This window comes from Stegostoma tigrinum, chromosome 5 (assembly GCF_030684315.1).
Source record: "Stegostoma tigrinum isolate sSteTig4 chromosome 5, sSteTig4.hap1, whole genome shotgun sequence".
Lineage (NCBI taxonomy): Eukaryota > Metazoa > Chordata > Chondrichthyes > Orectolobiformes > Stegostomatidae > Stegostoma > Stegostoma tigrinum.
Genome location: NC_081358.1, coordinates 128,446,464 through 128,464,016, shown reverse-complemented (window position 1 = coordinate 128,464,016; position 17,553 = coordinate 128,446,464). Strand labels below are relative to the sequence as shown.

General features: G+C 43.2%; 2 protein-coding genes across 2 annotated transcripts in view; one reads left to right on the top strand and one right to left on the bottom strand.

Annotated features, from left to right (window-relative positions):
* Window positions 1-9,422, bottom strand: part of atg9b (autophagy related 9B) — a 54,013-nt gene extending 44,591 nt beyond the window's left edge. The window contains exons 1-2 of the mRNA XM_048529265.2: window positions 7,728-9,422; window positions 1,861-2,011 (exon numbers count right to left, since the gene is read on the bottom strand). Coding sequence (XP_048385222.1) covers window positions 1,861-1,972 — 112 coding nt within the window. The 5' untranslated portion in view covers window positions 1,973-2,011; window positions 7,728-9,422. The remainder of the gene's footprint in view (window positions 1-1,860; window positions 2,012-7,727) is intronic.
* Window positions 9,423-9,625: 203 nt separating this feature from the next.
* Window positions 9,626-17,553, top strand: part of abcb8 (ATP-binding cassette, sub-family B (MDR/TAP), member 8) — a 61,523-nt gene continuing 53,595 nt past the window's right edge. Inside the window, exon 1 of the mRNA XM_048529708.2 lies at window positions 9,626-9,836. Coding sequence (XP_048385665.1) covers window positions 9,733-9,836 — 104 coding nt within the window. The 5' untranslated portion in view covers window positions 9,626-9,732. The remainder of the gene's footprint in view (window positions 9,837-17,553) is intronic.

The following is a 17,553-nucleotide window of genomic DNA, read 5'->3' as shown; positions in this document are numbered from 1 at the left end:
TTATACATCTATTCAGGTTCAATTTCTGGTCAATGGTACCCCACCAAATATGTTGATAGTGGGGTATTCAGTGATTGTAATGTTACTAAACATCAAAAGGAGATGGTTAGATTCCATTCTGTTGGAGATGGCCATTACCTGGAGCTTGTGTGGTCTGAATGTTAAGATGAGGAGAGATTACATAAACTAGGATTGTATTCCATGGATTTTGGAGGGTACAATATATTGAAGGAACAGATAACGTTGATAGAAATTTCTTTCCAAAAGAAAGGCTTACAACACAAAGGATGGGAAAAGATTTCCAAACTTTGCTAAAGAAAAATTCAGGTTAGACTGCTGTTAATGGATGTGAGTTTGCTCGCTGAGCTGGAAGGTTCATTTTCAGACGTTTCGTCACCATTCTAGGTTACATCAGTGAGCCTCCGGTGAAGCGCTGGTGTTATGTCCTGGTTTCTATTTATCTGTTTAGGTTTCCTTGGGTTGGTGATGTCATTTCCAGTGTTGGTGATGTCATTTCCCTTTTTTTCAGAGGGTGGTAGATTGATTTGGAGCCAATGTGTTTGTTGATGGAGTTCCAGTTGGAATGCCATGCTTCTCGGAATTCTCGTGCGTGTCTCTGTTTGGCCTGCCCTAGGATGGATGTGTTGTCCCAGAGTGGTGTCCTTCCTCATCTGTATGTAAGGATACTAGTGATAGTGGGTCATGTTGTTTTGTGGCTAGTTGATGTTCATGTATCCTGGTGGCTAGCTTTCTGCCTGTTTGTCCAATGTAGTGTTTAAAAAGAGATGACCCACTATCACTAGTATCCTTACATACAGATGTGGAAGGACACCACTATGATTGGGACAACACATCCATCCTAGGACAGGCCAAACAGAGACACGCCGAGAATTCCTCGAAGCATGGCATTCCAACCGGAATTCCATCAACAAACACATCGATTTGGAGCCAATCTACCATCCTCTGAGAAGAAGAACAGGAAACGACATCATCAACCCAAGGAAATCTAAACAATAAATAGAAAGCGGGACATAACACCAGCGCTTCACCGGAGGCTCACTGATGATGTTACCTAGAATGGTGACAAAATGTCTGAAAACTAACCTTCCAGCTCAGTGAGCAAACTCACATCCAGAAACTCAACCTGAGCTACAAATCTTCTCAAAACTCACTGCTGTTAATTTTACATTTCAGATTAATGATGTTTTTGTTACTCAACTGTATTAAGGGATATGGGACAAAAGCAATATGAAGTTAGGCTGCAGATCAGTCATGATCTGACTGAATGGCAGAACAGGCTCGAAAGGCTAAACAGCATCATCCTGCTTGGACATATTCAATTATTTAGGCAGCACTCAGAAACAATGATAAGCAAAGATCAGCCAGAAGCATACTTGTGGGCACTCATGTACTTTGGACATTAAAATTACAGAAATAAATCCGCCCAAAAGTGTAAGTGGAATCAGGAGATCATCAAGTTGCTGAATACTGCTTACACGAGACAAAGCCAGCCATAGTGACTAAATTAATGACATGCAGAGTCATACAGCATGGAAACAGACCCTTCAGTCCAACCAGCCCATGCTGAACATAATCCCAAACCAACCTAGTCCAACCTGCTTGCTCTTGGCCCATTTCCCTCCAAACCTTTCCTATTCGTGTACTTATCCAAATGTCTTTTTAAATATTGTAATCGTACCTACAGCCACCACTTCCTCAGGAAGTTCATTCCACATGCGAACTACCCTGTGTAAAAAAATTGCCCCTCATGTTTTTTCTGAATCTTTTTCCTCTTACCTTAAAAATGAACAGACAGAGGGGGAGTCAGGTAGAAACTGAAGTCTGAATTATGTTCCGTACCTTTCAAACCTTCTGGCACATGTACCAATAGGTCTTCACCTGGTGGGGAATCCTCCTCATAATCGTCTGCCCCCAGCCGCTGGTACTCCTGGTAATTTTCAAACCGTGCCATTTTTTAATCATATTCCTCGAATCTGACCTGTGTGGGTAACTAAAACAACAGGAACAGATTAGAGTGTGCTGTAAAACCCCAAAAATTGATGCTACATTAAGTCAGCCTGTCTAGTCACATTAAAACTATGACAGGAACTTGCAACCCTGAGGTGATACCATTCTTGAGTCGAAAGACAGCCGACAATATGTGTACTCCGATGCTGAATCAGTCCCGTGAACCCCACTTACCTATTTCTAGGATTCACGGGGCAGGACGTGCAATGAGGTAGTGTGATCAGGAGTGAGGATTTAGTTTCTCTTCTTTTCTTCTTGGAGAACAGGAATAAAAAAAAAATCTGAGTTTTAAACAACTCCTGATGCCAATGTCATGACATGCCTGTGGTTGTGTGTATAAGACAGGAGGAGGCTGGGTGGATCCTGAAACTGGCCCTTTAGAGAATCACTGGAAATGGGTGGAACTGGGTGTGAGAAATAGCTATGGGGATATCTTGATATACTCTAAAAGAGGGAAGGTAGGGGTAACAAATCCAGAACTCTTTGGATGATGAAAGAGATGAGAGATTCAGAAGAAGAAAAAGTGTGCTTCTGACTAATGTCAGATGGATAATACATTTGAGACAGCTGAATGTGGAAGGTTCAGACAGGCATTGACAAAGTAAATAAAAGACTAGCAGCTTGCTAAAAAGCAATCCAAATGTTTTGTATAAGCATACAGGTAGTAAAAGAGTGATGAGAGGAGAATCTGAAGTGGTTACGGACCAAAGTGGAAATTTACAGAGAGGTGGAGCATTGCTTATTAAATACTAAATTAATATTGTATTTAAATTAAATTTATATCAGTCTTTTAAGGAAGTTGACATTGCCAAGTCATGGTGAATGAAGAGGTAAGTTGAACATTAGAAGGGTTTACAAAGGCAAGAAACAAGTACTGGATAAGTTGTTTGTACTTAAAATTGATATGGAACCAGAACTGGATGAATCTCTTCCCTCCTTGGATTTAGGAAGATGAAAGAGTGGAAACTGGTGAGGTACCAGTCGTAATTTTCAGTCTTCCTTAGAATCAGGACAGGAAAATTGTAAGCATCACACCTTTGTTCAAAAGGGATGCAAGCATAAACCAAGAAAATACAGACCAGTGGTGGGGCGACTTCTAGAAACAATTGGACAGCTAAAATAAATAATCACATTGGACAAATGAGTTAATTAATGAAAACCAGCATAGATTTCTTGGGGAAACATAACTAACTTGCTGGAGAATTTGAAGAGATGACAAACTAAAAGGGTCCAGGATGGCAACGTTTTAAAAAAAATCTTGAGTTATAGCTTGCTCGTCCATAATTATTTACCTAGAGTCACAGAACTGTACAACATGGAAACAGACCCTTTGCTACAACTCGTCTATGCTGACCAGGTATCTTAAATAAATCTAGTCCCATTTACCAGTATTTTGCCTGTAGCCCTCTGAACCCTTCTAATTCATATACCCATCCAGATGCCTTTTAAATGTTGTAATTGTTTAGAGTCATAGAGCTATAGCTAAAACCTGTTAACAAGAATGACTTTATTACAAATTAAGTACAGAAACCTGAGATGTGCTTTCTGTCAAAATGGGTGATAATGCTAGGAATAGTGGCCCTTAATTTCAGCCTGCTATCCTAAATCCGAGCCATAACTAATGAAATTTGTACCCAATTCCTCACTACACCTGCACACGAACGTTTACTGGCTAACATATAAGGACATGCCAATACCTCTGTAGAGTAGCATTCTGCAGTCTCTTCATTTTAAATAGTAATATCTTCCTTAACGTTTGTGTCGAAGTGAACAACTTCACATTTTCTCACATTATACTCCATCTGTGATATTTCTATCCAGTTACATAACGTTGGCAAACCCTTTGTCAGCGGTTCACATTTTGAGAATGGATGATCTTCACAACAGGGTGGGGTATGTATGTGTGGGTGTGTGTGTGTAAAATTTTGGGCAAGGAATTAATAACTCCAATATTCTTTGGGAAGCACAGCTTCATGTTCTCTTCCTACTTTGTGTCAACAGCAAATTTAAATTTCATTTATTCATCCAATTCACTGATATGGATTGTGAATCGTTGAATTCCATTTATTATAGCTCACCAGCACAAAGATGGCCCATCAATGCTGCCCAGATCTATCTGCCCTGCATCCCCACTTAAAACACTTCATAAACTACCACATTCACAAAGTTTTGATCACCTATATCAGTATCATCTCATGCATCTTGAACTCAAAGCTTACCTTACAGTCACCCTGTGACAAGTGCTTTGTGATGTTTATGACATTAACTTTGGTACAATTAGAGGCTGTTGCTGAATCAGCCAGGATTCAGCAAGTAGCACTCTGTGTTGAAGTCAGGAAGTCATGGTATCAAAGTCCCACTACATAGGTTTGAGAGCATCATTTAGGCCAATCATTTGATTGCAGTGCTGAGCGAGTGCTGCACTGCCAAAGGGTCAGCGCTGTTGAAGTGCTACCCTGACAGATGTGCTGCTTCTGGAGGACACGTTGCAGTTTTGGGTTCCACACTGTCGGGAAGAATTTTGATGCCTTCAAGGTGGGGAGGGATAAATTTCCAGGATACTGTCTAGTGTGCAAAATTGGAGCTGAGAACAAGAGATGAAGGGGTAATTTGATGGAGATATTAACAATGATGAAGAATGTGTCTCAGCAGATACAAAAAGACTATTTTTGTGCTGTAGGGTGACAGAGGTGATCAAGCCTCAGAGATTTAAGAATGAGAGCAGAACAAAATCTTACCCACAGGTTTGAAAGGCTTTGGAATTCACTGCCCAAGTCTGTGACTGATGCAGGATCCATGACAAAATTGAACAACAGGAAAGATAAGAGATTGGGGGAGAAGAGGACAAAGGGGTATGGGAGCAAGGTAAATAGATGGGATTGGAATACTACTCAGAGAGCTGAAAAGCCTGCATTCTGGTTATGTGAAATTCTGCTCCTTGTTTAGAAAGATTTCTGTGTTGAATTAGCACTTAAAGCAGGAAAGGGTCCATCTCTGAGGAGTTTGTGAAACCCAACAGAGACAATCAGGCTCAGATAAAAAGGGCTCATTCACAGCCTTGGCTGGTTGCTTCAAGGGTCCTACTCACTTTTGCAAGAAATGACAAGTCCAACTCATTCAAGTAGCTCACAGCACTCCTTGGAGCATGATAAGCTACTCTCTGGCCACCTACCCTCAAACCTCTGACGCTTGCCTGATAACAAGGAATTAGTAATGTCGGATAAAGAGATTTCATACCAACCGATCAGATAGTTTGGGTCAGTCTTTACTAGACAGGGTACAGTCATTATCTCAGAAATAGCCATTAACTAGGAAGTTAAATGGGATGTAGGAACTCAAGTAAATTATAATTACTAGAAATAGTACTGAGTAAATTGTTTGAGCTTTAAGTTGATAAGTTCCTGGGTCCTGATGGATTTCATCCTCACATCTTAAAAGTAGCTGGTGAGATAGTGGATGTGTTAGTTTTAGTTTTCCAAAATTCATGAGCTTTGGGGAAGGTTCTTTAGATCAGCTATTTTCCAATGTAACTCCTTTGCTCAAAAAGGGAGGAAGCAGAAAGCAGGAAATTACAGACCAGCTAGCTTAAAATCTGTCATAGGGAAAATGTTCAAAGCTATCATTAAAGACGTTACAACAGGTGACTTGGATAAGATCAACGTAATCAGGCAGAACCAACATGGTTCTAGCAAATAGAAATTGCATTTACAACAAGAACACCACAACAAAAACAAAGTTGCTGGAAAAGATCAGCTCAGTTCTGAGGAAGGGTCAGCGGACCGGAAACGTTAACTCTGTGCCTTCACAGATGCTGTCAGACCTGCTGAGTTTTTCTAGCAACTTTGTTTTTGTTCCTGACTTACAGCATTTGTAGTTCTTTTAGTTTTTTTTTAGAAATTGCGTTTAACTAATTTATTGAAGTTTTTTGGAGAAGCAACTTTTGGTGTAGATAAAGGGGAACTGGTGGATGTACTGCAATTGGATTTGCAGAAGCATTTGAGAAGGTACCACTACAGAAAAGGCCACTGCAGAAAATAAAAGGTAATGGTGTTAGGTGTAACCCATTAGCATGGATAGAGGACTGGATGGCTAACAGAGAGCCGCGAGTAAGAACAATAGGATCTTTTTCAGGCTGGCAGGATGTCACAAGTGATGTGTCACAGGGGCTGGTGCTGCAGCCTCAACTCTTTCTAATTTACAAAAATGATTTGGATGAAGGGCCTGAAGTAAAGGAAGTAAATTTTCTGATAACACGAAGATAGATAAGAAGCTGAGGATGATGTAAAGAGTCTATAATGGGATATACGTAAGTTAAGTGATTAGGCAAAGATCTGGTAAATGGAGTATAATGAGTGAAAATATGAAATTATCAATATGGTAGAGACAATAAAAGAAAAATCTAAATGGTGAGAGATTGCAGGGCTCAAACATGCTGAATGATCTGGGTGTCCTACTGCATTAATTGCAGAAGGTTAGTATGCAGACACAGTGAGTAATCACTAAAGAATTGAATGCAAGAGCAGGTAGGTTATGCCTCAGTTACACAGGGCTTTGGTGAGATGGCATCAGGAGTAATGTGTACAGCACCGGTCAATGTACTCACAGAAGGAATATGCACTGGAAGCAGTTCAGAGAAGGCTTACTAGCCTAAAACCTGAAATGGGCAGATTATCTTGTGAGAAAAAGTTAGACAGGCTAACTCTGGAGTTTATAAGAGTCAGGAGTGACTTAACTGAAACAAAAAAGATCCCGAGGAGACTTAACTGGGTGGACATTGAAAGGTTGCACATTTAAGCAAAAATTGAGGGTAATTTCTTCTATCAGAGGGTAGTAAATCTGTGGAATTCTCTACTACAGAGTGCTGTCAGGTTTGGGTCATTTATATATTCAAGGCCAAGATAAACAGATCTTTACTCAGTAAGGGAATCAAACTTTTATAGGGCAATTTTATACCTGAGTCCATTGCTAATCCTGACGCCAATTTAGTTCTTAAATTAATGTGGATTATCTAAGGTATACCACTCCTGCTAAATAAAGGGCTCTCAGCCCTTTAAGTTAGAATCCAATTTACTTTCTTGTCCTACCTAAATATTGCACCGCTCAAAGTTAACAGTGAAACTCCACTGTGAAATAGCTGAACCTAGATGCAATCAGACAGACAGCCGCATCATATCAGCACAACGTGAATGAACCGCTATGACTACGGTCGGCTAGCATTTCGGGCCCGAGGGGCCAATTTGCAAGGGTGAGTCTTTATAACTTTGTGATTGATATCACTCAACATCAATACTCCACACAAAGTTGCTACCAGTATCACAAAGCAGATGCCTGGTATATTGTCCTTCCTCCCTCCCTCATCCAGATGACACAGAGCTTAATGAAACTCACACCCAGGCCAAGACCAGCTGACTCTGGACAGACGCAGGGTGGCTCAGCCCTCTGAATGACATGAACCTGCATACAACGGGGGTGCTGGGGGTGGGTGTTCTCCAGAAAGTAAACATCCCATGAAGTGGGAAAGTAGCACAGCCAAGGTCAGCTTCTCTGTTTTCAAAATGCCCTTGCAGAAATGCTGGATTGCATTACAGCCTCATGACAGACTTGGCAACAGCTGTTTCTCTATATTAGAAACATGGGACCTTTGGATCTCCTACTCGTTCCACAACAACATACAAAAAGCACATGGCTCTGGTCCTTACCTTGAGTCATGCTCCGAACAGACCTTTTCATCTCGTGCAGTCCCTCTTCCCCCACCACTGTGTTCCCATCACTTGCAAATCAGAGCTCTGACACACTAAACAATTCAGCCTTCCCCTTGTTAAAGCATCCAATAAGCAGAGCAGACTGTGCAGCCAGCAGTCATTGCCTATCTAACAGCAATACGATTAGTCATCTTTCTCGTCCTTACTGAACTCTCTCTCTCTCTTCATGGTCTAATGGTGAACATTAGAGATTCGCTGCTTTCTCTCCACTCTCATCACTTCCATTCCACTCCAAGAGATGCGAAGATGTATCTGTCAGTCAAATGCTCAGAATAAACTGTTCTCTCTCAGGGCTCCAATTCTTTGCCTCTTGTCCACTCTTCAATACTTTCCTGATGTGCCTCTCTTGCTCCTGTTTAGTTTTGTAACCACAGGTAAATGTCCAGTAGTCCTTCCTTTGGCTTTTTGCAGAATCCAACTAGTCTGCTTCCAGTGAATTTTGCTGTGTCAGTTTTCTTGCTGCCGTCTCCCCTGTTTCTGAACTCCTCTTGTTCTTTGTGTACACTGTGACAGCGTCTCTCTTCTTGCAGTATTTGTGCTACTATTTATATTCCTCATGTAGTCCGTTTATATCTGCCTGGTGTTTACATCGCATTCCTTATACTTTCCCCTGTCACTTTCCTCTGTAATTCCCTCAGGTTGTTTTGCAGTATTTTCTTGTTGTGATCTAAGCCCTCTCTATTTTCCCAGTGGGACTGGAAACCTCTCTTTCTTTTCATGTAGTGTCAGCACTCTGTTGATTGCTATTCCCTGAGTCTTGCTCTTGCTCACTGCCTGGATCTCTGATTTTGTGGGTCTCTGTTCCTGTTCTTTCCTCTTTTCTCTCCTTGCTGCTTTTCAGATTCTGTGTTTGTCTCTTTGCTCCCTTATCATTACCTAGTGTTTTTTCTCTAATGTTTCATTTGACTGTTGATCTTCCTGTCTGTTAACCTCATTTGCTTTTCCACATTCGTTTTCCTTTGATTTTTGCCTGTCTTTTTCTTGAGCTCCTCTATTCTCCTAACAATTTATTTTCCCTCTCAAGATTTCCCCTCTTTTTTCCCTCTCAGTTTTGTGTGTTCTATATATATATCACCAGCTAACCTTCTCCCTCTTGTTCCTTTGGGTTGCTTTTCCTCACTCCAATCTTTTTGCCTGTTTTCCCGGCTCTTTTAAAAAAAGTCAAACACGTCTCATTTTCCCCTTTATCCTTCCCGTTGTCTGTTTAGGCCTTTTTCCCACTCCACAATCTGTGCCTGTATTCCTCTGACTTTGTATTGCTTCCTCCGCTCGTTGTGCGTTCTCTCTCACCCACATCAATCTCACTCCCCGTATGGTATTTTTTTTCTCTCTCGCTTTGTACTCGTTCCCTGTATCGCTTGCAAGTGTTTTGTAATTTGCTCTCTCGCCTCTTCTCTCTTTGTCCTTTTCTCTCTCGCCCTTTATCTGTATTTCACTATTTCTCCTCGTATCTTACCCCTTTTCTTTCGACCTTTCTGCATGCTCTTCTACCTCTTTCTCTCATCTGTTCTCCTCTCTACAGTACCCTTGTATTTATTCTATATACGTATTGCTTTCTCCACAAACTTTTAATTTTTCTATCTATCCCTCTCTTCCTCCACAGCAACCCAACACAAATGACAGATCTCGCCACTGACGTCACACAGATACGACCTCTGACCTCCGCGGTTACCTCACTGTTACCAGAAATAAATTAAAACAAACCACCACCATCTGGTCTTCCTCCTCAACTCAAATCAGATTCAGCTACCGTCAACTTTGAAAAAAACAACCACCCAGAATGAAAATAATTCATTGTAAACGAGCCAGCCTCGCTCTGGATTGTGGGCGGATTAAAGATGGCGCTGCACGCGTTGCTGGGGAAACGGTGTTGAGGGATTTTTCACTTTCTGTCTTTCGATGAGGTTCGATCGCGGTTCTTTTCTGTTCATAATCATCTGCAATGTTTCACCTGTGTCTGAGGAACGGCGTGAAGACTCAGAGGTTGTTCCCCATCCGTTCCATTAATACACATCCGAGAACGGGCGTCAGGACCGGCGTCAGCAGGTAAATTGTGGGGTGTAAGTAACACTGGGTTTCGCGGGGCATGTGGGGAGGTGTAGTTCCGCTGGCTCACCATCAACGTCTATTGCTATGGGAAGGCGTGACGAGGAAAACTACACTTCCCGGAAACCATTTTTGATCCGGAAAACGAACTTCATCCTTAACAGAGATAGTGAGAACTGCCTGTGCTGGAGTCAGAGACAACATAGTGTGGAGCTGGAGGAACGGAGCAGGAAAGCTGACGTTACACAGAACTAACCTGGCCCATCGGAGTTGCACTGGGAATGGCAGCACCAGATCACCTCGGAAGGGATTTGAAGAAACTTTTTTTGGGTGGTGGGAATGTGGGGTGTACTGTCTGGGAGGTAGTTGAGGTGGAAACCACACAATCTTTACAAAGCACTGGGATGAGCACTTAAAATGCCATAATATTCAAGGTTAATGAGGACAGATGCGCAGGGTGGGATTAGTGCAGATTTAGAATAGTTTTGTTTTGTAGGTGCAGACTAGATGAGGCAAAGCGCCCCTTGTGAATCAAAATCAGAAATTGCTGGAAAAGCTCAGCAGGCCTGGCAGGATCTGTGCAGAGAAATCAGAATTAACATTTCAGGTCTAGTGACCCTTCCTCAGAACTGAATGGCGTTTCTGTCGTGAAATCCCCCACTATCAATATCCTTGGGGTTACCATTTACCAGAAACAAAACAGAGGTTAGCTTTCTGAAGAAAGGTCTAGGCCTGAAATGTCAGCTTTCCTGTTCCTCTGATGCTGTTTGGCCTGCTGTGTTCATCCAGCTCTACACCTTGTTACCGCAGATTCTCCAGCATCTGCAGTTCCTACTGTCTCAGAAACTAGGAAGACCATTCACAGTTGCTGCCAGACCTGCTGAGCTTTTCCAGCAATCCGTGGTTCTTCAGCTTCTTCAAGATGCTATGAATCTGTCGTGTTGGGCTACTGTTGCCTCCCAAAATCACAAACCAGATTAGACCATAAAACATAGGCCATTCAGCTTGATATTGCTGTGCTGCCATTCAGAGTTTTCTTTTGAGGGGGAGGATAGCAAATGTGGTTCCCCTGTTCAAGAAGGGGAGCAGAGACAACCCTGGTAATTATAAACCAGTGAGCCTTACCTCAGTTGTTGGTAAAGTGTTGGAAAAGGTTATAAGGGATAGGATTTATAATCATCTAGAAAAGAATAAACTGATTAGGGATAGTCAGCATGGTTTTGTGAAGGCAAGGTCGTGCCTCACAAACCTTATTGAGTTCTTTTGAGAAGGTGACCAAACAGGTAGATGAGAGTAAACCGGTTGATGTGGTGTGTATGGATTTCAGCAAGGCGTTTGATAAGGTTCCCCACAGTAGGCTATTGTACAAAATGCGGAGGAATGGGATTGTGGGAGATATGGCAGTTTGGATCGGAAATTGGCTTGCTGAAAGAAGACAGCGGGTGGTAGTTGATGGGAAATGTTCATCCTGGAGACCAGTTACTAGTGGTGTACCCAAGGGTCGGTGTTGGGTCCACTGCTGTTTGTCATTTTTATAAACGACCTGGATGAGGGCATAGAAGGATGGGTTAGTAAATTTGCAGACGACACTAAGGTCGGTGGAGTCGTGGATAGTGAAGAAGGATGCTGTCGGTTGCAGAGAGACATAGATAAGCTGCCGATCTGGGCTGAGAGGTGGCAAATGGAGTTTAATGCAGACAAGTGTGAGGTGATGTACTTTGGTAGGAGTAACTGGAATGCAAAGTACAGGGCTAATGGTAAGATTCTTAGTAGTGTAGCTGAGCAGAGAGATCTCGGTGTCCACGTACACAGATCCTTGAAAGTTGCCACCCAGGTTGACAGGGCTGTTAAGAAGGTATAAAGTGTTTTAGCTTTTATTAATAGAGGGATCGAGTTCCAGAACCAAGAGGTTATGGTGAAGCTCTACAAAACTCTGGTGCGGCTGCACTTGGAGTATTGCGTACAGTTGTGGTCACTGCATTATAAGAAGGATGTGGAAGCTTTGGAAAGTGTGCAGAGGAGATTTACTAGGATGTTGCCTGGTATGGAGGGAAGGTCTTACAAGGAAAGGGTGAAGGACTTGAAGCTGTTTTCATTAGAGAGAAGAAGGTTGAGAGGTGACTTAATTGAAACATATGAAATAATCTAGAGGGTTAGATAGGGTGGATAGGGAGAGCCTTTTTCCTAGGATGGTGATGGCGAGCACGAGGGGGCATAGCTTTAAATTGAGGGGTGAAAGATATAGGACAGATGTCAGAGGTAGTTTCTTTACTCAGAGTAGTAAGGGAATGGAATGTTTTGCCTGCAACGGTAGTAGATTCGCCAACTTGAGATACGTTTAAGTTGTCATTGGATAAGCATATGGACGTACATGGAATAGTGTAGGCTAGATGGGCTTGAGATCGGTATGACAGGTCGGCACAACACGGAGAGCCGAAGGGCCTGTACTGTGCTGTAATGTTCTATGTTCTATGTATGTTCATTTCTTCCAAAAATGAGTCGAAGGTGGAAGGAGTGGATGCTTGTTGATATAGTGCTAAGCAAGCAGGTTCCTTTGTCCTGGATGGTGTCAAGCTCTTCTGCCCATGTTTTAATCAAGGCTGTAATGAGGTTGAATCTGTACCCATCCAGGTAAGCGGGAAGCATTCCATCACACTCCTGACTTGTGCCTTGTGATTGGTGGATAGGCTTTGGAGAGTCAGGAGGTGAGCTACCTGCTGCAGTATTCCTAGCCTCTGACTTGCTCTTGTAGTCACTGTGTTTATGTGGTGAGTCCAGTTTTATTTCTGGTCAATGGTCGTGACAAGAGCATTGATAGTGGGGGATTCAGTTGTAAGGGGGCAATGGTTAAAATCTCTCTTATTGGAGGTGGTCATTGCCTGGCATTTGTATGGCACAAATGTTACTTGTGACTTGTTAGCCCAAGCCTGGATATTGTCCATATTTTGTTGCATTTGAACATAAACTGCTTCAAGTATGTGAGAAATTGCAAATGGTACTGAACCTTGTACAAACATCAATGAACATCACCATTTCTGATGTTATGATGGAAGGAAGGTCATTGAAGCAGCTGAAGGTGGTTGGCACCAGGATACTACCCTGAGGAACTCCTGCAGAGGTGTCCTGGAGTTGAGATGACTGACTTCCCAACAATTATGACCGTACTCTTGTGCAACAGATATAACTGCAAATAGGGAAGAGTTTGCCCTGATACTCATTGATTCCAGTTTTTCTAGGTCTTCTTGATGCCAAGACCTGTCACTCTTACCTCACCTTTGGAATTCGACTCTTCTGCCCATGTTTTAATCAAGGCTGTAATGAGGTCAGGAACTGAGTGGCTCTAGCAAAACCCAAACAAGGTGTCACTGAGCAGGTTATTGCTGAGCAGGTGCTGTTTATGACACTTTCCATCACTTTACTGATGATTGAGATTAGACTAATGAGGTGCTAATTGGCCAGGTTACATTTGTCCTGTTTTTTACATAAAGGACATACTTGAGCAATTTTCCGCATTGTTGGGTAGGTACCAGTGTTGTAACTACTGGAAGGGCTTGGCTCTAGGAGTGGCAAGTTCTGGAGCATGAATCTCATCAGGGCCCATAGCTTTTGCAATATCCAGTGCCTCCCACCATTTCTTGATATCACGTCAAGTGAATCGAATTGGCTGAAAACTGGTATCTGATGCTGAAGACCACTGGGGGAGGCTGAAGTGGATCATCCACTTGTCGCTTCTGGCTGAAGATTGCTGCGAATGCTTCTGCCCTACCTTTTGACTGAATGTGGCAAGATTACAGAGCCTAGATCTGGTTATTGATTATGAGATTGCCGAGCTATGTCTTTCTCTTGTTGCTTATGCTGTTTGGCATGCAAGTAGTCCTGTTTGGTAGCCTCACTTCTTCTTCAGGTATGCGTGGTGGTACCCTTGGCGTGCCCTCCTGCACTGCCCATTGAGTCAGTGTTGATCCCTTCGCTTGATGGTAGTTGCAAATATAATTAGGTTTTTTTGCCATTTGTACTCAAGTACAGGGATACTGCAGTGTAAAGAAAAGTTTACAATGTTGCCATTCACAGTACCATCTTGGGTACGAGGTACCTAGGTATAAGAGATAGGTATAAAGCAGGAAAATAAAGAAATCAGTTAAAAGCTCAACATTATAGCTTTTCTCAACTTTATTTTTGTATTTACTACATTATGTTAAGTTTAAAAATTACAGCCCTTAGAACATGGAACATTACAGCACAGTACAGGCCCTTCGGCCCTCGATGTTGTGCCGACCTGTCATACCGATCTCAAGCCCATCTAACCTACGCTATTCCATGTACGTCCATATGCTTGTCCAATGACGACTTAAATGTACCTAAATTTGGTGAATCTACTACCATTGCAGGCAAAGCGTTCCATTCCCTTACTACTCTCTGAGTAAAGAAACTACCTCTGACATCTATCCTATATCTATCACCCCTCAATTTAAAGCTATGCCCCCCTCATGCTCGCCGTCACCTTCCGAGGAAAAAGGCTCTCCCTATCCACCCTATCTAACCCTCTGGATTATTTTATATGTCTCAATTAAGTCACCTCTCAACCTTCTGCTCTCTAATGAAAACAGCCTCAAGTCCCTCAGCCTTTCCTCGTAAGACCTTCCCTCCATACCAGGCAACATCCTAGTAAATCTCCTCTGCACCCTTTCCAAAGCTTCCATATCCTTCTTATAATGCGGTGACCACAACTGTACACAATACTCCAAGTGCAGCTGCACCAGAGTTTAGTAGAGCTTCACCATAACCTCATGCTTCTGGAACGCGATCCCTCTATTAATAAAAGCTAAAACACTGTATGCCTTCTTAACAACCCTGTCAACCTGGGTGGCAACTTTCAAGGACCTTCTTTAGCCATGGGCCTGCAGTCGCATGTTGGGGTTTCTCATGCGGCTTTATCTTCCCGCACTGATCTTGCTGCTGTCTCTCTGCCTATCACAACTCGGGCTCACCAGCCACTCTGCTGCAGACTACTAGAGTCCTGCTTTGTTACCTCTTCGGGCCCCCAGCCACTTCTGCCCTCTGCACCTCAAACAAAACAGCGACTTTGCTGACTGTCAGGGTTTTGCCTGGGCACACCAGCTGCCTCATTGGCTGACAGCCTAAGTCCCCGCTCTGTGCCCCCCCTGCTGCCATCGCTGCCACTGCCTCCACAACTGAGCTCCCTCTAAAAAGTACGTTGAGGGGAAAAAAAACTTGAAAAGAAGACAAGCATTCAGAGGAAACGAGCTCCAGTTCAAGAGCTACTCCACCACCATCTTGGAAAATGAAAGATTAAAAGATTTGACAACTGCCAGGCTATGAAATGAACATCCTCATAGATGCCCTGTCTTGAGTTGCTAGACCTGTTCAAAGTCTCTCCCATTTAGCATCCATTAGATGCAGTGGGCCATCAGCAGTAGCAGAATCATGTTGTACCACAGTCTGCAATGTCACAACTGAACTCCACCCTTGGACAACTGTCTGTGTGGAGTTTGCATGTGCTCCCTGTGTGTCTGTGTTGCTTTCCTCTGGATGCTCCGATTTCCTCCCACAGTCCAAAATGTGCAGGCTATGTGGATTGGCCATGCTGAAATTGTCTGTAGAGTTCAGGAATGTGTAGACTAGGGAGATTAGCCATGGTAAATGTGAAGTTAGAGATAGGGTAGGGGGCTGGGTCTGGGTGGGATCTCTTTGTAGCATTGATGTGGATTCATTTGGCTGAATGGTCTCCTCCTGCATTGAAGGGGCTCCATGATTCTACTGTCTTCAGTAAAGTGATGGAAACTATCCAACAGCATCTGCTCAGCAATAACCTGCTGAGTGATACTCAGTTTGGGTTGCCCCAGGGCCACTCAGCTCCTGATCTCATTATAGCCTTGATTCAAATATGGACAAATAACTGGATTCCAGATATTGACAGTCCTTTGCATCAAGGCCACATTTGATGAAGGTGATATCAAAGAGCCTGAGCAAAACTGGTATCATTGGAAATTGGGAAAGATTGCCAGATGGTTAGAGTCATATCTAACACAAAGGAAGATGGTTATTTTAGGTCAGTCAACTCCACTCTAGGACATTCCTGCAGGAGTTCCTCAGGCTAGTTGCCTAGGTTCAACCATCTTCAGCTGCTTCATCAATGAACTTCCTTCCGTCAGAAGGTCAGAAGTAGGCATATTCACCAATGATTGCACAATGCTTAGCAGCATTTGCCACTCCTCAGCTGCTGAAGCAGTCCTTGTACCACTCTGGAATTCAGTTTTTTTTGTCCACGTTTGAACAAATGCTGTAATGAGATCAGATCTGGGCAACATACAGGCTAATAAAAGACAACCTAACCTTTGCCTGTTGACATTCAGTCGTGTTCCTATTACTCAGTTTGCTACAAACAACATCCAGGCGGTTACCATTTACCATAAACTCTGCTGGACTTAACAGATAAACACAGTGGCTATAAGAGCAGGTCAGAAGCTAGTAATACAGCGGCAAATAACTCACTTCTTGATTCCCCAAAGTCTGTCCTTTTACTACATGACACGAGTCAGGAGTGTGACGGAACACTCCCTACTTGCCTGGATGGGTGCAGCTCCAACAACATTCGAGAAGCTGGACACCCTCCAGGACACAGCAGCCTGCTTGTTTAGCACGGTATACACAAGTGTCCACTTTCCACCAACAATGCTCAATAGCGGCATTGTGTACTAAGTACGAGGTGCACTGCAGAACCTCACCTAAGACTCTTAGACAGCATCTTCCAAATCCATGATCTCTTCTGGAATGTCAAGGGCAGCAGATACTTGGGAACTCCATCACCTGCAAGTACCCCTCCATTTTTTTTGTTTCCTCTTTATTCACCCACAGGATGAGAGTGTCACTGGCCAGGGCAGCATTTATTGCCTTTTCCCTAATTGCCCAGAGGGCAGTTCAGAGTCAATTGCATTGCTGTGGGTCTGGAGTCACATGTAGGCCAGACCAGGTAAGGCTGGCAGTTTCCTTCCCTAAAGGAAACCACACACCATCCCGACTTGGAAATATGTTGCTATTCCTTCATGGAGTCTGGAACATAATCATGGAATTCCCTCCCTAAGGGTACTGTGGGTCTATCTACAGCACATGGACTGTAACAGTTCAGGAAGGCAGCTCACCACCACTTTCTCAAGGGTGACTAGGGACTGGCCTTAAATGCTGGGCCCAGCTAGATGGGCCCACATCCCACCAGTGAATAATAATTTTTAAAACGGCCAAGGCTATGTGTCTGCTGGAAAGAGTTGTTAGCAGTACTGTCAAGCAGTGCTTTCTTGCTGATAATTTGCTCACTTGGGCTCTGTAGAGCCCCATGAGTCCAGACCTCATTATAACCTTGATTTAAACACAGACAAAAGAGCTAACTGCCAGAGGTGAGGTGAGAGTGACCACCCTTGACACCAAGGCCACACCTGACCAAGTGTGGCACCGAGGAGCCCTAGCAAAACTGGAATAAAAACAGAAGTTGCTGGAAATTCTGAGCAGGTCTGGCAGCATCTGTGAAGAAAAAAAGCGGTGTTAATTTTCGGGTCCGTTGACCCTTCCCCAGAGCTGATGATAGCTGGGAAAACATTGTTTTATATGCAGAAAATTGGTAGGGGAATGGGGTTGGGAGTAAACAATAGGATAGAGCCTGAAGACAGAGAAAAAATAGTTGGATAGACAAAGGAGTTGATAA